This window comes from Fundulus heteroclitus, chromosome 7 (assembly GCF_011125445.2).
Source record: "Fundulus heteroclitus isolate FHET01 chromosome 7, MU-UCD_Fhet_4.1, whole genome shotgun sequence".
Lineage (NCBI taxonomy): Eukaryota > Metazoa > Chordata > Actinopteri > Cyprinodontiformes > Fundulidae > Fundulus > Fundulus heteroclitus.
Genome location: NC_046367.1, coordinates 43,700,927 through 43,722,580, shown reverse-complemented (window position 1 = coordinate 43,722,580; position 21,654 = coordinate 43,700,927). Strand labels below are relative to the sequence as shown.

The window sequence follows — 21,654 nt, the reverse complement described above, 5'->3', positions numbered from 1 at the left end:
CCAGCAGCACCGTGGTGCAAAGGCACCAAGACGACCAGAGGCAGCGGCTGTTCCAGCTGTTGATCTGCTGCAGCTGTTTGAGCTGAAGCAGAGCGGAGAGCAGAGGGACGTCCTGCTCCTCCTGCAGAGCTCCATGACGGGGAGGGCAGGGAGCAGCATGATGATGGACCCGGTGCTGCTGAGCTGGCAGCACTCTGTACAGACAGTAATCAATAAACATTTAAAAATAAAGTTATATTAACAATATGAAAAGGAATAAGAGCAAAAGTCTCAACATGTGTTAAAAGCCAAGAAATAAAAATGTGTCTTAAGGTGAGTTTTAAAAGTGGACAATAAAGGGGTACTTCTAATATAGAACAGCAGAACGTTCCATAATTTAGGAGCAGCAACACTAAAAGCTCCGTCTCCTCTGAGTTTAATTTTAGATCTCAGTTCCTCCTGGAGCAGCTGGTCAGCTGACCTGAGGCAACGAGCAGGAGAGGATGGGTGAAGCAGCTCAGAGAGGTAAGATGGGGAAAGACCACGTAAACTTTTAAAAACAAATAAAATAATCTTAAATGAACTCTAAAATACACAGAGAGCCAGTGGAGGGAAGCCAGGATAGAGGTGATGTTCTCCTTCCTCCTAACTCCAGTTAAAAGACCAGCAGCAGCGTTCTGGACCAACTGGAGACATTTAAGGGAGGACTGGCTGAATGTAGAGAGCATTACAGTAATCCAGTCGAGTTGTAATAAAGGCATGAATTACTGTTTAGAAATGTTGTTTCAAGAAAATCAGCTTTATCTTTAAAATCTGCCAAAGGTGATAAAAACTGGATTTATCCACTGCTCCAACCTGGTGATCTAGTTTAAGATCACTGTCTGTTTTAAAACCCAAGTTAGAAACGGTCTGCCTGTAGTGAGGCTCCAAGGGGCCTAAATCAACAGGAGATGGTTCACAGGAGCTATACTGTTATCACTACGTGTTGGATACACTTTGTATGTTAACGCAGATTAACAGCAAGCCAAACTCAATTTTCATGAGCCAGGAAGCTGAGCGTCTTGCTCCTTTATTACGGTCTTCTCACAATGTAGTACAATTGTGCAGGAAGCTCAATGAAAGCACTGAGTGAAACTACAAACAGAAACAAAAATAAAATGTGCATCAGCTCTAAATGCACAGAACAAACTTCCAGCATTAGAAAACATAAATTAGAATTAACCCCAGCTGTTGCTAAGAAAACAGTTGCGCCAGCGATTACTACCATCCAAGAAAAAACTATTGGGACATGGCTAATTCCTGGAAAACGCATTTAGGAAAAACGATCTCTAAATAAATTATAATAAAACATATAGTGCCAACAGAACACAGATTGAACTTACAGCCATTGCTTTCGGAGGTGTTGGAAAAGATTTACAACACAGGAGGCGAAGTTTGTACGGTAATAGGCAGGCTTTCTCTCTGCAAATATCACTTCCTTACTACCGCTACCTCTGATACCCACAATGCAATGCTGCCTCAAGATTTGCATTCAAAATAAAATACAGATAAACCAATACTGTAAAAGTCCTTCTTCTCAAACCAAATTATTAAGAGACACCTCCGACTTTTAACCTTGGGCAGAACACTCCCCGCCTGGCATTACCGATGCCACTACTTTTCATCAGTCACTTCCGTCTCTAAGAGCATAACAACATCTGAGATAGGACGCAAATAAGTCTTGGAGACGCCCTGAGATGATGTCCTCACTTCCACCTTTCTGATCTTTCCATCACTGCTTGGAAAAGTGGTTGTGATGATGGCCATTGTCCATTCGTTTCTGTGTGCTTGATTTTGCTTCAACAACACAATGTCGCCTGGCTGAAGGTCGCGGTGCGATCTATGCCACTTGCGTCTTGATTGGAGGGTGTTGAGATATTCGTTCCTCCAGCGACTCCAAAACACATTGGCGAGTGCCTGCACTTGCTTCCACTGGCTTTTGAGCATGTCTTTTCCACAAAATTCTCCTGGTGGAGAAAGAACGTGCTGCTTCTGGGTCAATATCATTGCAGGACATAGTAGGAATGGAGAGGAAGGATCCGTTGTGATAGGAACCAAGGGTCTTGCATTGACTATAGATGATACTTCAGCCATTAGGGTACAAAGCACTTCATGAGTCAGACGGGTGTGTTTGTTCGTCAGGAGCATGGAATCCAGTATTTTGCGAGTCACCCCAATCATCCTTTCCCAGACGCCACCCATGTGGGAGGCATGTGGAGGATTGAACTCCCATGTACAACCGTTAGCGTGAAGATAGTTGACAATGTTGGGAGGGTTTGTGCTTGGCTGTGTCATACCAAGCTCCACACTTGCTGCAATAAAGTTGGTGCCCCTATCTGATCGCATTTGTGTTGCTGGACCTCGTATTGCAAAGAATCGGCGTATTGCATTTATGCAGCTGCAAGTGTCCATAGACTCAATGACTTCGATATGTACACCTCTTGTGGTCATACACGTGAAAAGTATTGCCCACCTCTTACTTTGTGCTGCTCCTCCTCGTGTGCGTCGAGTGACCACTGACCAGGGGCCGAACACGTCCAACCCAACATACGAAAATGGAGCGTTAGTGTTGAGTCTCTCTGGTGGAAGATCCGCCATCTTTTGAGTCTCTAATTTTCCCCTAAGTTTCCTGCAGGTTATGCAATGGTAGATAACAGACGAGACCAGTCTTTTGCATCCTACAATCCACAGACCGGCTTGTCTAACCGCACTTTCTGTGAACTGCCTTCCTTGATGCACAACCATGGCATGATAGTGCAGGACAAGCAACTTTGACACATGATGTTTGCTTGGAAGAATGATTGGATTCTTGAATACTGCATCCAATGAAGCATGTTTGAGGCGACCTCCAACTTTTATGAGGCCTTCATCCATATAGGGGTCAAGAGTTACGATGGAGCTTGAGCTGTGGACGGTTTGATTGGCTTGGAGAGAAGTGGATTCGTCAGGAAAAGCTTCTTTCTGAACAGACTGGAGAATGAGATTACTGGCAGCATTCAGTTCCTTTGGAGAGCGTGGCTGTCTACATTCATGCCAGCCTCTGCATAGAGGGTTTGATGCGTTGCTTAATGAGTGAGAACGAGCTTGGTGAGTTAAGTAGGCAATGGCACGTACCAGTGATTTCCATTTCGAGAAGCGTTGGAAGCGTTCTGGTGTGAGTCCATTCCTTTGAACCTGCGTGGTGAAAGTAGCAACTTGTCGGATGTCCGCATCCACTTCAGGTTTGATCAACTCGAACGGCTCATGTGTTTCTGGTTCAGGTAGTTTGTAAAGGAAGTCTGGTCCCTTAAACCACATTGTGTCCATGAGTTGGGATGCAGGAATTGACCTGGTAGCTAGATCAGCTGGGTTTTGCTCTGATGCAACGTAATGCCACTGCTCAGGGGATGTAGACTGGCGTATTCTGTGAACTCGATTATGTACGTAGACATAAAAGCGCTTTGCATCGTTGCACACGTAGCCCAGAACCACTTTGCTGTCACAGTAGAATTTAACAGCGTTTGGTTTGTGGTCAAGTTCTTCCTGAATGAGCTCTGCTATCTCCACTCCTAGAACTGCTCCACAGAGTTCCAGCCGAGGTATTGTAGGTTCTGGTTGTGGTGAAAGTTTTGCCTTTCCAAGCACAAATCCAACCTCACACTGTCCCTTTGCATTGACTGTTTTCAAGTATGCTACTGCTGCAATAGCCCAACTTGAAGCGTCACAAAAAACACACAATTCAGTGTAGACGGACTTGGAAAGGGAGGCTGGTACATAGCAGCGTGGCACTCTGAGGCTGCTCAGATGTTGGAGGGAAAATTTCCATGTTTCCCACATATCCATTTTATCTGCAGGGAGAGGAGCATCCCAGTTTTCAACTCCATTTGAGAGTTCACGTAACAAAAGTCTGCCTTTTATTGTGACTGGAGATGCAAGTCCCAAGGGGTCAAATATACTGTTAATAACTGAGAGAACCCCGCGGCGGGTGTAGGGTTTGTCATTAACAGCTACCTTGAATGTGAATGAGTCAGTGTTTATGTCCCAGCACATTCCTAGGCTTCTCTGATCTGGTAGAGGGTCATCACCAAGGCTCAAGTCTTTGATGCCAGAGGCCAGATCTTCTGATTTGAAGGCTTGCATGACTGAGACACTGTTTGATGCAATTTTGTGGAGCTTGAGATTGGACTCAGCCAAGGATTCACACGTTCGCTTGAGCAGATCGATGGCTGCTGATTCAGTGGGAAGCGAAATCAATCCATCGTCCACGTAGAAGTGTCTCTCAACGAAGTGTCTCGTATCTGTTCCAAACTTTGTTTCGCCTTTCTGAATGGCTCTTCGTAGGCAATAGATGGCTACCGCTGGTGACGGGCTGTTACCAAAAACATGCACCCGCATACGGTACTCCTGGACCTCCTTTGACAAGTCATTGTCCTTATGCCACAAAAACCTCAAATAATCTCTGTGGTCTGGTGAGACTAGAAATCCGTAAAACATTTGCTGGATGTCAGCAGTGGCTGCAATGAGCTCCTTCCTAAACCGAATCAGCACACCAAGGAGGGTATTATTAAGGTCTGGGCCCGTCAGCAGTACAGAGTTAAGTGACACACCACACTGCTCTGCACTAGAGTCAAAAACTACCCGTATCTGACCCGGCTTCTGGGGATGGTATACCCCAAAAATGGGCAGGTACCAGCATTCAGTGTTGTCGATGATGGGTGGAGCGATTTCTGCATGATGGTTCTCGAACAGCTTGTCCATAAACTCTGAAAACTGTTCTTTCATTTGGGGTTTGTTGTTTAGGTTGCGTCTCAGTGAGTTGAGTCTAGACAGTGCTTGATCTCTGTTATTTGGAAGCGGCAAGCGAGGGGACTTGAAGGGCAAAGGAGCAATCCAGTTGTTGCTTTCATCCTGATGAACTTCCTTTTCCATTATCTTTAGGAACGTTTCATCTTCAAAGGATAGGGCACGCTGGTTGTCATTCTCTGTGCGCTCAAAAACTTTCTCTCCAAGCTTTTCTTCTGCAGCATGAAGTGTTGAGCTGTGTTTATCAAAGTTATTCTTGTGCTCCCCGCCGTAGCATGGTTTTTCTTTGAGGCTGATGCTGTTAGGACAAGGAGTGAAGAGAGATGGACGTCCATTGGACAGAATGTGCGTTTTGTAGACATTGACAGTTGGCTTATGAGCGTTGAGGCATACTTCCCCCACAATTACCCAACCCAGATCCAGGCATTGGGCAAAGGGAGCGCTGGGGGGTCCATTTACTTGTTTTCGTGCTTTGTGGACTTGTATGATGTCTCTGCCCAGTAAAACTGCTATCTCAGCATCTGGATCGTACTTTGGTATGAGAGGAGCGAGGTGTTTCAAATGAGCATGGGCCAGAGCCACTTCAGGCGTAGGTATTTCATTTCTATTGAACACTATCTCGTCACATTCAATGAGAGGAGGGAGGTCTAGACATGGGCCTCCACCTACTGGCTCTATTTGGAAACCGACTGCTTTCCTGCCACACATTTCAGTTAGACCAGCACACGTTCTCATGTGATATGTCAGATGACTTCCCTTGATGCCAAATAGCTCAAAGAATTCGGGACGAGCCAGCGAGCAATTGCTCTGATCGTCAAGGATTACATACATCTTGACGGAGCGTTCTGGTTGACCTTTAGGGAAAACTCGAACTAGACATACCTTAGAGCAAGAACGTGGGGGACAACCTTCACCGCAGATCTCGGTGCACCGTGACGTTACCTCAGGTGGCGTGTTGTCTTGGAGCTGAGGCTCTGGTTCAGGTGTGCTTTCTGGCCGGGGTTGTTGAACCACATCAGGGTGCATGGCAGAGCAATGTTTTTCACTTTGGCACTCCTCACAACTGACTTTCATATCACAATCCTTTATTGTGTGCGTAGGAGAACAACAACGAAAACATCGTCTGTGTTCTTTGAGTATGTTTCGTCTTTCTTGTATTGGTTTGGTCCGGAAAGCTCTGCATTTCGCTAGAGGATGCGATTTCCTGTGGACTGGGCAGTAACGAGTTAGATCATCTTCTTTTGTACTAGGAAGAGCGGTTGTATTGACCTCTGTTCTGTTTACAGTTAGAGGAGGTTTGTAGCCTATTTGTTTAAATGGTGGTCTCTCACCTCTGTTGAACCCACATGGAAAGAACCTATATGAGGATATATGCGCATATATGAAACCTATATGCGTCATATATGCGCATATATGCTGCATATATACAGCATATATGTGCATATATGACGCATATATATGCACATATATGCTGCATATATGCTGCATATAAGCTAGATTGAGGCGCATATATGTGCATATATGACGCATATATATGTACATATATGCTGTATATACGCTAGATTGAGTTGCATATATGTGCATACATATGTCCATATATGCTGCATATAGGCTAGATTGAGGGGCATATATCCACATATATGATAATATATATGCATTTATATGCTGGATATAGGCAAAATTGAGGTGCATATACAGGCCATGTAGGTCTCCGGTATTGCCTCTTTATATTCACATATAAGCCCTATACAGTATGTGTATGCAAGATGTTGACAGGATCTGGTCATTTTGTAGGTCATATCTCACTTTGGCAACTGTCATACATGATGACTAGCTAATTTTCTATTATCAAGGCAAAAATTATGCAAGGACTTATGTATGTGCGAACACATGAAATTGGTATCTCTTGTAATTGGCATGTTATGGAATTTAACAATTGTGAGAAAAGTGAGAGGAAATGGAAAGCTATGATGTCTACATGTTTTCCTGAAACATTTACAAGGTCAATTCTTCTGTAAAGATAGTGGAAAAGAAGAGAATGTATAGCAAAACGGTTTGTCATTTTTTTATTTTGTCAATCAAGGGCCCGCCCCCCCCCATTTCAAGTCACTTCAAGATTCACATTACAGCTCACACATATCCACAAATTAACCATTACATCCACCAAATGCAATGCAAAATGAAATGTTTTCTGTATTGTTTTGATACATTTTATAGATGAATTATGCAGAAAGATCATTAGAGTCTAAATGTATGACAAAAAAAGAAAGTACATAGAACCTACATTCAACTAATCATCATCCCACATCTATCTGAGCATTTCACTGTGGTTAATGAATTTGAAGACAATGTCAACATTTCTGTTCACAGTTTTAATAAACAGACACTTTTCTTTTATCTGAGATGCTTGTACAGCAACTAAAGGCCCAATACTTTTCCCTACAGGGATGAAATAACAAGGATTCTTAAATGGACTGCAGATGTCTTGTTTCACTTTTTGGTAGTACTTCCCCACTGCATAACATGTCTCCCCCTGCCCCAGATCACAGACAATAGATGTCTTCACAGAGAAAATACTTTCCTCTCGATCAGAAAGAATGACAGTGTATGAGTTTCTCCGAAAAGTACGCGAGTAGTTTTGTGAATGAACTATTTCAGCATTAACAACTACTCTGCTAAAATACTTCACAGTGACTCTATTTTCAAGGTTGCTGATGCTATTCAATGCCAGAAAATCATCATTTCTGATCATACAAATCTTAGGCCTACCCAGAGATGTAACACCATGAGAGCGACTTACTTCCTGCACCATTTTTTTCTCAACTGAAAAAGACTCTAAGAGAGCCAAGTAATCATCAGAAGCTGCCACCATGGTTTTTTGGGAAAATGATGGAAATGCAACCTGTAGCCAAACTGTTTTCATTATCTGCAGAGAAACTCCCTGGCTGCTCTTTATCATATCTAAAAGGATCCCATTGTATGACTCAAACACAAATGCAGACTGTGCCCAGAGGGGACCCCAGTTTCTCACAGTATTGGGCAGATGAAGGCACAAATGTACATTGAAAGTGACATTATTAATCCCATAAAGGGTCTCCATTTCCTGAACAAACTCTGTTAGCAACCCCTCAGATTCTGATAAGTGCAGTGTTGATATATTCTCACCAAGTAGAAGAGAAACCCCCTTTACCAACTTAAACCAGTGCTTCAGATATTTTTCAGGCAAGACGTCTTTCAATGTTGGTATGCTGTAATAAAACAACCACATGCTCCACTCGTGTGCCTTCCAGAACTTTTTCTCTTTCACTGAGCGGGGAACACGGGAAACATTACAGGGGGGTTTAATAGAAGTTAAAATGTCATCAATCTGTTCTGTTGAGCGTCCGATATACCATGGTGATTGGTGGTTTTCAGAATTAAACCACAGAGTGGTGATGCTTCTTGCTACACCCAGCAGCACACTGTGCATATAATCTGGAACACAGCCATCAATGATATTAAAATCAGGTAGGCAAGACAAAATGCTAGGCCCTTTCACTCCCTTAGTGGGGTTTCCAGCAAGAGCTTCTTCAACAAGATCATCCGTCTGGGAGGGATTCCTCAAATCTGTTTTTTCATAGGGATAAGCCCTTACACGTCCCCTGCGTTTTAACACACTTGTTCCTTTCTGCATACAAAAAGAACATCCAAACTCGCCATTAAACTGTTTAAAGTTCTGAATCAGTGGCCGAGCAACTGAATCTGCCACCATGGTAGTAACAACTACTTTACTTGTTACAACTTCCCCACTTTCCCTTTTCCATATAAGACCATCAGAGTACAACTCTATGGATTCATCGACAAATGGTTTCATGTACGTGTTCATATTTGGTTTGTTTTGACCAAACCACAGGCCACTAAGCATAACATGTTTTGCACGTAGTTGTATTGGCAGTTCATTAATAGTACACAAAATTGGCCACAAACTTTTTGTGTTTGATTTGTGTACTGGCACTCCGTCACAGTTGAATGTCAGAGATATGCTGTCTGGGGATGCAAGGTGCGATTGTTTTTTGTATAAATGTCCATCGTATATATCTTTGATGGAAGCATCCTTCTTCTCAAAACGGTGTTCCAGGTGTTTCCCTAATTGGTGGTCCTCAAGCAGATTTTTAATTTGGTATTTTAGTGGCAAGTACAAAAAACACTGGTCTTTTTGTGCATGCACTTTTGATGTGTCCTGGTCACAGACTGGGCACGTGACATTAAAGGGACCTTCCTGCATGCTTACATTGCAACTCTTGCATACATAATGTACTTCTAATATGTCTTTCACTGAATCAAATGCTTTATAGAAAAGGTACTTTGAGCCACTAACCACTTCCCCACCAGGACCAGCACTAAAGTTGATAAGATGCATGATGTCCTCCAAGGCTCTATTTGTTAATCCGTGTTTGAGTTTTAAAGCAAGCAGCAGGAGTTCCACCTGTTCTTTTGTTGGTTCCTGATCTAAAGTTTGACTTGTGGGGTCTTCTAGATGTTCCTCTACTGGCTCCCCAGGTAAAGAGCTAGGTCCAGGTATGGGTTGGTTCATCTGTGAATTTAAAACATTGGATTAGCAATACCAAATTTGAACGGACTCATAAAAACATACCATTTCATGTGGTTGGTAACCACCTGCATTTGGAAGTTTGTGTTGTGGAATTATCTTATGATGATTTACAGTAACTAGTGTGCATACACGAAAAAACAAAAGCAAAAAACACCTAATTTGAATTTTTTTGCTATTTTTTGTAACTTACTATGTCATCAGAAGCAGTAGACACCAGGTCATCCTGACTGTCCTCTTGGGTGAGATTCCTAAAATAAAAATACATAAACATGAAATATGTTAAGTTATGCCTACGTGTGTTAGGGGTGGCGAAAAAAATATAGATTATTAGATGCATCACGATTCGGACATGCAAGATTCTGAATCGATTAAACATCAAGCATCGATTATATAATTTTCTTTCTAACGTAATGCTGACGGAACGCAAAAGACGGAACTCGTAAGTGCGCGACTGCATTGCCCGGACGGTCTGCATGCACACACTCACCAGACGAGAGATGGCTCAGCAGGAAGTTTGACCTGCTCCCTCGGGATTAAAAGCAACTGTATGGAAGCATTTTGGATTCTATGAAAACCAAGCGAAGCGTCAGTTGGACAAGAGCTATGCTGTACGCAAGTTGTGTCAAACTACCTCCCAGAGGAAGAAAAAAGCTGCCGGTTGTAACGTTAGCTGCAAACCAGACGACATGAAGCAAGCGATGTCAAAGCTTCCACCCGGAGGAAGAAAAGGCTAAGAGAATTACACATTCGATTGCAATATTTAGTGCCTGGGATTTGCGTCCCTACTCGGTTGTTGAAAACCAGGGTTTTTATCTGAGCAATTCATATGTTATTTATTCTAAAATCAGACGTTATAGACTCTTATTTATTATTGCATATGTGCAATTTATATTATTTATTTAATTGAAGTGCAATTAATAAGTTATTAAGAATGTCACATGAGTTTAGTATGAAAGCAGTACAAAAGCTTTGTATGATTTTTGGCTCAACAAAAAGTTTATTTTTTATCTGATTTGACTTGCTAAAATGCTTCCAATTGTTGTATAAATAAATATTATTGGGAGTAAATTAATCGTGAATCATTACAAATATTTTGCTTTAAAAGTACAACGCAGTCGCTGATAAAATTCGGTATTGGAAAAAATGTATTCATCAAGATGCATTGATAATCGTTTTATAATCGAATCGCAGTCGTCAGAATCGTAAATGCCCAGAGATTCCCACCCCTAATGTGTGTGCGTGTTTTCTACTTACGGAGTTGTAGAAGAAGAGGCCACAGCTTCTTCATCATCACCAATATCTTCAGAAAAGTGCCTAACAAAAAAGTTGTGTTAATGTTAAAACACTTCATGCATCACTCAATATAATGGGATTCAAATGGCTGATTGATTACAACTATAAATGTTTTATTTGGAAATTATGCCACATACGTTTAAATAGTATAAGAAATGATCTGTAACTTTATCTGGTAATTAGCTCGCTAACTTAGCAAGCTAGCTTGTAGCACGTTTTGTTAATACTTACTTTCGTTTACGTCTTCTCTCTGTTCTTTCTGGAACAGGTGCTTCGTCGTCAACGAGGTACCTTTTGTAACGTACTGGATCCATATGTACTACTTTTCTTTAAAGGACCTTCTTGTGCTGCTACCTTGTTCTGATGCTACCTTCTTCTTCTTCTTCTTCTTCTTCTTCTTCTTCTATTGAGTTTTCTGGCAGTTTATATGCTTTGTGCATTACCGCCATCAACTGGACGGAGATGTAATTCAGAAATATATTGCCTATATATCTTTATATTAGCCTTGTGAGACCATCCTGATCTCGCGAGCTTTCAAAGTTTCACTCGCAGATCAGTCTGGCTACTCTCCGTTAAAGAAAATGTGGAGCCGTTCACCAAACGAACGTCCAATCAGCGTTGGCTTTGAGGCGGGTTGAGGTGTGACGCAACGGGAAGCGCGTCAGTTCAGTCTAAACAACATGGCGGCTTCAGCCGATGAAACTAGCGTTAGCGTGGCTATCGAGCAAGTTTTATCGGAATTACAGAGTATTTATTTGCTGAGCTAACGAGCCTTTACCTGCAGCAGCAAGAGTAGCTTGGCTTGTGGTTGTGTTTTCGTCGTCGCTCGTAACAGAGCGACGACGAATCTGATTGGTTCATTTGGCCCGTCTATCACCAACATAGGCCAATCAGCTAACCAGTATTTTCGCCCCTTCCCAAAATTACTTCAACGGAAGGTTTCCAGATGGATATGCGGAGCAAATTCATCTGGCGGACTCAGGTAATCTTTATATCTTCATGAAAATAAATTATATCTATACTTACAAAGGTTTCCACTATCACATGAAAAGATCAGAAATAAAACTATTTGATGTAAAAAAAAAAAAAGTATGAGGCCAAAAGGCACCCAATTCAGAGACGATCGACCGCTACGGCTTCCCGTAGTTTGATGACGTCATCATCCATTTGACTTCATCGGATAACATTTCGCGCCGAAAGATAGCCGTTGGGAGCAATAATGGCGATATCAGCGGGAGAGATCCGTTATGTTCTTCTAGAATGGACTGAGGGTGAGGACGGAGGGGCGCATAGTATTTTGCCCATCGACTGTGTCCGAAATTTTTCATTTAAAGAATTTCTTATGAGGACCGAAAAAACGGAGAAGCTGGTGGAATGGCGAAAAGGCCGCCAACCGTGGCCGGTGCACCGAGCCAGAATTGTTGAAGTGGCAAGTATGTTACATGCTAACTTCATCTGATGTTATGTAGTTAACGTTATATAACGATACAATATTAAATGGTTTTGCTCGCACTTGAAAAAGTGTAAAATGGATCTTGCTGTGCCGGCTTGCAAGCTTAGCATTCTGGCTCATGTGAGCTAACGTTAACATTACTTAATTTGCTGATGTTAGCTTAGTCCAGTTGGGAGTTAATGTTCGATTTGGTAACGTTAAACATGATTAGACACGTTTGCAGTTCATGATAACGTTTCTATTCTTTGCACCAGAATTTGAAAAAACTCTCAAAACTAAACTGCGTGAGATCGAGATGGAGAAAGAAGACACACAAGGGCAAACAAAACGTCCTCACATCCCAAATTCTAAGTACAGTGAGCAGCAGGGGCTAACTGAGAAGGCTTCAAAGAAAAAGGTAACATAAACTGACTATGCTTAAAGTTATCTCCACCTCTCTCTCTTGTTCCTTAATGTGTATGCATGTGTGTAGGTTTGTAATTGTCTTATCTATGATGATTTCATGTGCTTTGTTGACAAGATGAGCAAGTGCAAGGTCATGTAACATAAGTTAACATAAGAGTTGGGATAAAAGTCAGTCTCTCTGTCACTCAAGGTTGACAATCAAAAGGGAGGGGCTTCCAAATCCAAGCACCAGGAGGGTGAGAAGCAGGAGGAGGGTCATGACATACTTTCAAAGAACAAGGTACACAACCAGTCTGCATCCTGTGTGTTTTGTTACATTACAAAACAGCAGCTGTTATAAGGTATGAAAGCAGCACAATAGGGAAATTTGTCCCCTTTGTCCCGAGAAGCAGGAGAAGGTGGCAGAGGAGGAGGAAGAGGAGGAGGGTGAGGTAGAGGGTGAGGAGGAGGAGGCGCTTCATTACAGATCTTCAAAGAACAAGGTACACTAGCAGTCTGCAACCAGTGTGAGTTATTACATTGCAATACAGTAAAGATAAGTAAGACTTTTATAATAAAGTGCATTACCAGTAGCTGTACCAGGTATGACATCAGCCCAGTAGGCAACTTTGTCCCCTCTCTCTCTCTTTCTCTCTGCCTACCAGCGGGCCAGCGAAGAGGAAGAGTGCATTGGGGATGAAGAGGACATAATACCACCCTCTAAGAAAAAGGTAGCCTAAATGATGACATCCATTGATTGGTGTATTACATACATAGATTACATGAAATACAAGATGTGGAAATTTCAAATTGTGTTTTAAGTAAGGAATAAACACAAGGAGGCCTGACAACCAGTTACATATAGCCAAGGGGAGAGGTTTATGCCCTAGACTCCTAGACATCCTCCCAGCCACTCTGAATCAACAAGGGCTGCACGATATTGGGAAAAAAATGCATTGCGATATTTTCTCCCCAACGATACATATTGCGATATTGTGAGCCATATCAATTCAGGCAAAAGTCAATAATTACCATTCCATGATATTAATAATTTAATTAATAAGCAAGCTTCATTACAGTGCAAAAGTAAAACACTGTTGGCCATCATCATAATTGCCGTTTTAAGTGATCATACAAATTGTCAGCGTTTCCCAAAAAATCCAAGCAAAGTAACGTTACCTCTTTTTGGTGAACATCCTCCTTTTTGTAGCCGAAACAGTCCCAAACAATGTTCCTCGAAGCTGCGCGCCTGCGCAATCGTGCATTGCTCGCACATTCTCAGTGCACAAGTAAAACTATATAGTACATAAAATATAATTCACCATAGACGCATGAATTAATATTTAATTTAGACCTAGTCTAATCAAAGAAATGAGACTAAAAATGCGCTTTTCAGGACCGTTTTTCAACGTAGCAGTGAGTGACAGGTGTCCAGCCAATGATACGGTCTATTTATGCTACGTAGCCAATCATAGCATTGATAGTGCTTGTGTATGTGCCCTTCCCATACATGCCGAGCAGGTTAGCTACAGCTAACAACAACACAGCGGAGTTATCCGCCGTTATAGACGTTATAATAGATCATAGAGGTTATAGACGCAACCCGTTATAATGGCGAAACGAACGGGCAGGAGCACACACACACACAAAGCTAAAGTTAAAGAGAACGAAATGCCTGTCGGAGTGTGTGTGTGTGTGTGTGTGTGTGTGTGTGTGTGTGTGTGTGTGTGTGTGTGTGTGTGTGTGTGTGTGTGTGTGTGTGGCGACAGCGTGCACATCACATGTTGCTTGCAGTGGTCCTCAGTTTCCTCAGGGGGCTTGTGAATATCGTTCAGCCCTAGAATCAACCATCCATTTTAGAAATGAAGTTATAGAACGTTTCAATTTTGTTCTTCTCTCTGTCTCTCTGTCTCTTTTTCGTAGACAGCTGCTGAAGTTAGAAAACACCTGGACGAACAGATGTGGGAGAAAAGAAAGCTCGACCAAATGCAAAGAAATTTGCAGGAGTTGAGGAATGAACTACAAACTCTTAAAAATGAAAATAAACGTCTGAAAGACATTATCATCAATCGTAAGTTTTTCTAATTTTATTATTATTAGCAGGTTTTTTTTAAGGAGATGGATTTTTTGGTGGCAGAGAAGTATAAACTTAAAAATTTTATGGGCTGAAACACATGTTTGGAAAAATAAATGCTATGTTGTTAGCTGGTGAAGTAGTGATAGTGCTCACATAGCCACTCATAAGATTCAAATTAGAATTAAAGCTGCAAGCAGCGATGGACGGGCCCTCGCACGTGCAGCTAGTCGGGGTGTGAGCCGGCCTAACGGTCTTGAAGACAACACAGACCTATTTAATAGTATTTATATGTTGGGAGGAGGACACTACACAGTAAAACCTGACATTTTGTGGTGCCAGCAGGTGGCGCTATGGCAGTGGATGAATTCCCCTGAGGAATTTGAATTTGGGAGAAATTGAACAAAGAAAATTGTGTTCTGAAATAGGTTTCCTCTGCAGTGCCTTATCAATGGGCTAAGGGGGCTTGCATGCTCTTTCAAAGACTAAGTTGCTGGGTGCTATTTTGATTTGAGTATTGTAATTTATTCTTGGTATAACTTCTTTCTAGATATCCCTCAAATTAAAAGTGACCTCGCCATTATTGCTCAAAAGGTAATTTCTTCTGATTGTAATTGTTTTTTAAAATTGTTTCTCAGGCAGAGCTGTAGAGAATTGTGATGTTGGGCTAATTTATAGTGTTAATTATTTCATGTATTTGCACTTTAATGTATTGAAGTGACTACCGTAACTTTATTTTTCTTTTATGGACAAGACTGGAAGGACTCCTGTGGAAGATCTTGATTCCTCCTTCTTGACTGTTGTGCAACCGGTGGGTAACCAACTTGCATTTTTATTTATTTATTTAGTATACTGGTTACTTAAACAGCTGTATGGATTTGTTGATATTGACTCGTATATGAAAATACGGTATCTTTCTTTCTTCTCTAAGATTCCAGAAAAGAGATCGAGCACAGAGGAGACCGAGCCCTTTAAAAAGAGTCACATGGTGACTGAGCTCTTTGGAGAGGCACCACAGGTGTGTGTAACCCTTTTATACCTCAGATTTTTCTGTACTTATTTTACTTAAGGCTCCAACTGAGCTATAAGGATTTTTATATTGGAATAGTTAGTGGTAATATATAATTTACTTGCCCCACATGCATAAAATTGTTGAAGTTTTACAATTGTTGAATTTAACAATGTTTTTCTTCTCAAACAAGACTGCATCAACAGCTGAGACCTCAGCAAAAACACAGGTGAATAACATATTATGTAGTAATACATATTATGTGCTTTGTAGAAGCCAATTAGTGTTATAAGTTTAGGGCAATGATAATTTTTTTTGTTTTATATCTTTATCATTAATTTGCATTTATAAAACCTAATTACTATTGGGAAACTAAGCATAAGAATCAATATGAAACATCAAAAGGTTTCTAAAAGTTGACAATAAATGAATATTGTGATTTGAAATTATTTTTTAGATTGAAGTTATAAAGGGCTCTGGAGTGTTTTGCAAGGCAGAAGCATGGAAAGCAGCCCGCCTTGCCACCTCTGCTACTGCCATGGTGCGGAATCTACTAATGGGCACCTTTGTCCTGGAGACTTTGCTGAAAAGCAACCTAAATGGTACAAAATACAATGTTCCTAATCTCTTCTGTCTTAGAAAAAAAGTCAGTCATAGTCTGTGGAATTAAGTATGACTGTTATGTTTAATAGCTCAAGAAAACATGATGTGTATATTAAAAAAAACTAAAACTCTTACTTTCTCCACCGTCATTTTGAAATATTATTTTAAGGTGGGAAGCCAACCAGAGGGGATGGGGAGCAGCTGGTCGCCCTTGACCAAATTAAAAAGGCAGCCATTATTGGTGAGTAAATGCATAATGCGTTGACAAGGGAAAACAAAACTTTAAAGACTTTATTTCACCACTTTAACCATAGCATACTTGTATCAATGTTTATTAGGCATCAACAGAGAATGTATAAGGTAGGGCACCCATTATTTTGACTGTATCTGCTTAGCACCTATAATACCAATTCATCGTTTGCTCACTTCTTGATCCTACCTTTTGTCTTCTTAAGCCACATTTCTGGGGTATTGCACTGTAAGGTGTGTTGTCCTCTATTTTGTAGGACATACAGTGTTGCAAATAACTTCATGGCATGTTGTCGTCTGAAGGGTTAATAAAAAAATCATATTCACCCCTCCTTCACCCTTAAACCATTCTGTGCTGTGTTTGTGCCTTAGTTTGTCTTTACCGGTAATGTATTTGCTTGATTTTAATGCGTATCTTATTTCTCTTTGAGTAAACCTATCATGGCAGCTCGCCAGTGGAGTGGGTCAATGGGAGGCCATTGTAAAGTATTTTGGGTACGGTTGGGTGCAGAAAAAATGCTACAAAAGTGCAGTTTATTGACAACGATATATGTTTACATGTGTAAAGTTTCTTACATCAGATTAAAAATTTGAGGGATTAGAAACTCTGAATCACTTTACATGTTAACAAATAATCCAAAGTGCATATGCATCAAGCCTTATTCAGAATAATAGCATGTGATGTTTCCAATCAGAATTCATTTTAGATTTAGAGTCCAATCAGAATCTTTCAATTGACATGTTTACATGACATATTTTTTATCATGGTGAGCCCTTTATCCAAAATATGTGTCCAATCGCAGCAAGCAGTAAGCACTTTGGGTTCCTGATGAAGTGGTATTTTAATATATTTTTTTTTTTGGTCTTCTCTAGATGCTACATTGAAGAAGTGGCCAGCAGCCAGCCGAGGGCAGATAGGCACATCGATTAATTCAAAGCTCACAGAGCTGAGAAGATCCTCAAGATAATTTCTTGGGGGGTATTTCTGTTAGTTTTTTTTGTTCTTGTACTTTGATTGTTCTTAAGTTAATAAATAATGTTAAATTTCTGCATTTTGGGCTATTATTTTTATAATTTTGCTAATACATAGGTAAACAAGTGCATATATGTGTGGATTGATATAGATAAATGTATCAGCGGATATAGGTACATGTATGCACATGATCTACACATTTAGGTACATGCATGCACGGGTATAGGTACACATATAGGTACATGTATGCACGCATATAGATACACACATATATATACATATATGTACATATAATATAGGAAAACTGCCAATTTTATATATGTACATATATGTGGTATTACATATATGCACATATATGTACATATATGTACATATAATATAGGAAAACGGCCAATTTTATATATGTACATATATGTGGTATTGCATATATGCACATATATGTACATATATGTACATATAATATAGGAAAACGGCCAATTTTATATATGTCACATATATTTAAAACCTATATCAAAACCTATATTAAAACATATATGTTTATATAGGTTCTTTCCATGTGGGAAAGGTTGGTTGCTGCATGTCACAAAACTTGGATCGTTTCTCGCTTTTGCTTCCTCTTGGACAAACTTCACAAAATATGAGAAGGGAGGGAATGTCACTTGATATTTTTGTTTGTATTTTGAACCTGCTTGAAGCCATTTATCTTGTAAACTTGGAGGTAGCCTTTCCGCTATGGGCTTAACACCTCGTGGTGTGTCGAGGTAAGCGAGGCCTGGGAGATAAGTTTCATCTTTAGCAACCTGCAGCTCTAGGAGCAAATCTCCTAGCTCTCTGAGTTTTACATTGTCTCTATTTGTAAGTCGGGGGAAGCTGTCTAGTTTTTTAAACAAAGCATTTTCTACTATTTCTGGTGTAGCATAACATTCTTCTAACCTGTCCCATGCTAACTGGAGGGCAGCTTTGGGGTTAGTGGTATAAACAGCTCTGATTCTTTTGACATGCTCTGAGGACTCTTTACCGAGCCATTTCACGAGGAGATCCAGCTCTTGACTACATGTGAGGTCAATGTCTTGAGTTGCATTCAAAAATGATGACTGCCATGCTCTGAAACTTTCAGGGGTGTCATCGAATTTAAAGAGCCCTGTTGTAATTAACTCTCTACGTGCTAGGAACTTAGCGAAGTCAGTCATAGGTGGGTAACTGTGGTGGGAATCATGGCTGTTTAGCCTGACATAGTCTCTTGGTGTGTCAAAAGGTTCCTCTTTTACATACATTTTCTCGAGCACCGGTGGAGAGGGAGTTTTACCAGATCTTTTTGGGCCAAATGATGATGTTTTTAATGCTGGTTCGACCAGAGGCATTTCCTCTTTAGACGAGTGTGACTTTAGCTGTACTTGGTGTTGCACGTACTCCATGGTTCGTTGTCTGACGACTTGTGGTGGGACTGCACTCTTTACACTCTCCTCTTTATCCTGTTCGGCAGCTGCGGCAGCTTCTAGAACCTCTGCTCTTGCCGTAGCAGCTGCAGCTTCCTTTTCTATTTCCAGCATCTTAAAATCCAGCTCTAGATTTGCTTGTTGCTTTTTAATTTCCAATTGTTTTTTCCTGTAGGAAGCTTTAGCATTTGTGGCTTCGGCAGAGGCTCGTGCAAAGATGGCTGCTTCAAATACGCTGGACTTCGAGGACAACTTGTAGGATGAATGCTTAGAGCTAGAGTGTTTGGAACTTGAGCTAGCTTTAGATGATGCTTTAGCTTCGGAGTTAGCCATTTCTTCTGCCTTTTCCTCATTAACGTTATCCATCACTGTGTCTTGAGTTTTATCCTCCACCAACTGCTGTTATGGCTTTTCACTATACTGTTATCACTACGTGTTGGATACACTTTGTATGTTAACGCAGATTAACAGCAAGCCAAACTCAATTTTCATGAGCCAGGAAGCTGAGCGTCTTGCTCCTTTATTACGGTCTTCTCACAATGTAGTACAATTGTGCAGGAAGCTCAATGAAAGCACTGAGTGAAACTACAAACAGAAACAAAAATAAAATGTGCATCAGCTCTAAATGCACAGAACAAACTTCCAGCATTAGAAAACATAAATTAGAATTAACCCCAGCTGTTGCTAAGAAAACAGTTGCGCCAGCGATTACTAACATCCAAGAAAAAACTATTGGGACATGGCTAATTCCTGGAAAACGCATTTAGGAAAAACGATCTCTAAATAAATTATAATAAAACATATAGTGCCAACAGAACACAGATTGAACTTACAGCCATTGCTTTCGGAGGTGTTGGAAAAGATTTACAACACAGGAGGCGAAGTTTGTACGGTAATAGGTAGGCTTTCTCTCTGCAAATATCACTTCCTTACTACCGCTACCTCTGATACCCACAATGCAATGCTGCCTCAAGATTCGCATTCAAAATAAAATACAGATAAACCAATACTGTAAAAGTCCTTCTTCTCAAACCAAATTATTAAGAGACACCTCCGACTTTTAACCTTGGGCAGAACAGGAGCTGCTGGGACAAAACACCAACACCTCTGTTTACATGTCATTTAAAGTTAAAAGGTTTAAAACCATCCACACTTTGATTGACTTTCAGAAAGTAGTTTGAGCTTATCAATAAAAATTTTCAGTATGATAAGAAAGAGTTTTTCTAAAATCTTGGGAAATTGTGAAAATAGAGAAACAAGCTTATAAATAGTGAATCGGTGTTTATTTCTAGTTTAGTATAATGATGAATTTTCAGTTTTCATTGGAAAGAGACGTTACAGATGTGAGTCAGTGGTTTAGCAATTGCGTCAATTGCTAAACCACTGACTCACCAAACAGTCAATGAATGTTTTATTTTTACATTTGTTAACAACTATGATCTCTCTCCCTTCCACTACTGTGAGCAACACTGAATTTGGATATTTTTTATTTTATTATTGCAGTCCATCATTGCAGCTCTCCGTTATGCCAGGATGAGGGATTTTTTTCTGCCAGTTTTGGGCACGAAATACATATTTAATTTATAAACCACACTGACATGTCTTGAATAATTACGTTGTTGCCAATAAAATATTTTGGAAAAAAACATTTTTTTTTTATTTGTATCTGATATCCAGAAACGTGTCCTGTAGTTTTAGACTAAAATATATTTTGTTTCAATTTACCCTCCATCACCGAACAAATATCTGAATATATTATAGTTGTATTTAGTGATATTTTGTTAATTAATCACTTATAAATAAACAACAATGCATTCATACTAAAAAAAAAGCTGTTTTTGAGTCTTTTTCGTGCATTTTGCATAATTTACAGACTTTTTGAAGAAATTTTAAAAATGTATTTATTTATTTAAGAATTTTAATTCTAAACTTAAGCTTAAACCACTTTCAAACCAGAGAGTTGTCTTTATTCTTGGGAATAGAAATTAAGTTAAAAAAAAAAGTTTTACTATTTGGCCTTAATAGATCAGGTCTCCAGTCAAAAAGCCAAATATTTAAAAATGTGTATCAGTGAAGGATCATGTATCCAGAATAAAATATATGCATCAGTTTATTACATTAACATATTTTATGTAGATTTTATATCTATGCCAATAAGCAGGTTTGGCTTAAATAAGACATCCTAGTGATGTTTTGCAGTGGTTTGAGTTTAAATCAATGAAACAAAATTTAACAAGAAACATATAAAATAGTGCAGATTAAATAGTTTCATGTAATGAAATTTTGTTTTTATCTCTTTTTGGAAGAGAAAGTGGTACAACATTGATGGTATTCTCTGTTTTATTGTTTTCCTGCTAGATGAAGGCCTCCTTCACTTTGATTAACATCCGTCCAGAAAGATGATTCCCAGGAGCTAAAAACAGGATCAGCTGTTTTATGATTTTTGGTTCTAGTTTTAACCACTAGAGGGGAGTGTTGGAAAAGGAATGGGCTGTTCAGACAGATTGTCAAGATGACCGACAGATATGTACAGTACATGTAACCCCTGCTGCATTTACTGATGTATGTTGATGAAAATCATTATTATTTTTTTTGAGGACTTGTTTTATTATCAGTCACCGTTACATCAACCCTGCAGCTTTTCTACAGTAAAAGTCTTAAAAAATCAGGAAACAGACCACATTTGTCAAGTTAATTGTTTATTAATCAGAGCTGAGCAGAAAGTCTCTGTAAAATGCCTCTAATTGATTAATAATAATTACCAGAACTTCTCTGTGGTGATGGACAGA

General features: G+C 40.1%; 3 protein-coding genes and 2 long non-coding RNA genes across 11 annotated transcripts in view; 3 read left to right on the top strand and 2 right to left on the bottom strand.

The window, feature by feature from the left end:
- Positions 1-21,654, top strand: part of LOC118563573 — a 209,987-nt gene that overhangs the window by 138,639 nt on the left and 49,694 nt on the right. The gene's annotated exons all lie outside the window — the stretch shown is intronic.
- On the bottom strand, positions 1,014-19,938 carry LOC110368714. Of its 4 annotated transcripts, none has more exons than XR_004931436.1 (3): positions 17,993-19,573; positions 1,362-6,141; positions 1,014-1,113 (listed from the first exon to the last, which is right to left on the bottom strand). XR_004931436.1 is itself a non-coding variant. In XM_036139722.1 (3 exons), exons 2-3 carry the CDS (start codon positions 19,229-19,231, stop codon positions 1,633-1,635), a joined length of 5,748 nt encoding a protein of 1,915 aa, XP_035995615.1. In that variant the 5' UTR covers positions 19,232-19,450; positions 19,699-19,938; the 3' UTR covers positions 1,014-1,632. The 4 variants fall into 4 exon arrangements, 3 of the variants coding, with proteins under 3 accessions (XP_035995615.1, XP_035995614.1, XP_035995613.1); XM_036139722.1 differs by adding an exon at positions 19,699-19,938 and having other exon boundaries at positions 1,014-6,141; positions 17,993-19,450; XM_036139721.1 differs by having other exon boundaries at positions 1,014-6,138; positions 17,990-19,573.
- LOC105924601 lies at positions 6,854-11,140 on the bottom strand. The gene is made up of 4 exons (XM_036139723.1): positions 10,916-11,140; positions 10,646-10,705; positions 9,582-9,639; positions 6,854-9,373 (listed from the first exon to the last, which is right to left on the bottom strand). The coding sequence occupies exons 1-4, from the start codon at positions 10,996-10,998 to the stop codon at positions 7,109-7,111; spliced, it is 2,466 nt and encodes an 821-aa protein (XP_035995616.1). The 5' UTR covers positions 10,999-11,140; the 3' UTR covers positions 6,854-7,108.
- On the top strand, positions 12,124-13,207 carry LOC118563800. The gene is made up of 3 exons (XR_004931446.1): positions 12,124-12,822; positions 12,932-13,024; positions 13,187-13,207. It is a non-coding gene; the product is annotated as an uncharacterized LOC118563800 (long non-coding RNA).
- Positions 15,572-17,433, top strand: LOC118563796. Of its 4 annotated transcripts, none has more exons than XR_004931439.1 (4): positions 15,572-15,613; positions 15,798-15,833; positions 16,062-16,206; positions 16,377-17,431. It is a non-coding gene; the product is annotated as an uncharacterized LOC118563796 (long non-coding RNA). The 4 variants fall into 4 exon arrangements; XR_004931440.1 differs by lacking the exon at positions 15,572-15,613 and having other exon boundaries at positions 15,699-15,833; positions 16,377-16,951; positions 17,330-17,420; XR_004931441.1 differs by lacking the exon at positions 15,572-15,613 and having other exon boundaries at positions 15,708-15,833; positions 16,377-16,448; positions 17,330-17,433.

Excerpts from the sequence above, each read along its gene's own strand:
- LOC105924601 (XM_036139723.1), bottom strand. The coding sequence starts at position 10,998 with ATGGATCCAGTACGTTACAAAAGGTACCTCGTTGACGACGAAGCACCT. Across the intron at positions 10,706-10,915 it reads GAGAGAAGACGTAAACGAAA|GCACTTTTCTGAAGATATTG; the intron begins GTAAGTATTAAC and ends CTTTTTTGTTAG. Across the intron at positions 9,374-9,581 it reads CTACTGCTTCTGATGACATA|ATGAACCAACCCATACCTGG; the intron begins GTAAGTTACAAA and ends TTAAATTCACAG.
- LOC110368714 (XM_036139722.1), bottom strand. The coding sequence starts at position 19,231 with ATGGATAACGTTAATGAGGAAAAGGCAGAAGAAATGGCTAACTCCGAA. Across the intron at positions 6,142-17,992 it reads TGACATGCAGCAACCAACCT|TTCAACAGAGGTGAGAGACC; the intron begins TTCCCACATGGA and ends TTTCCATGTGGG.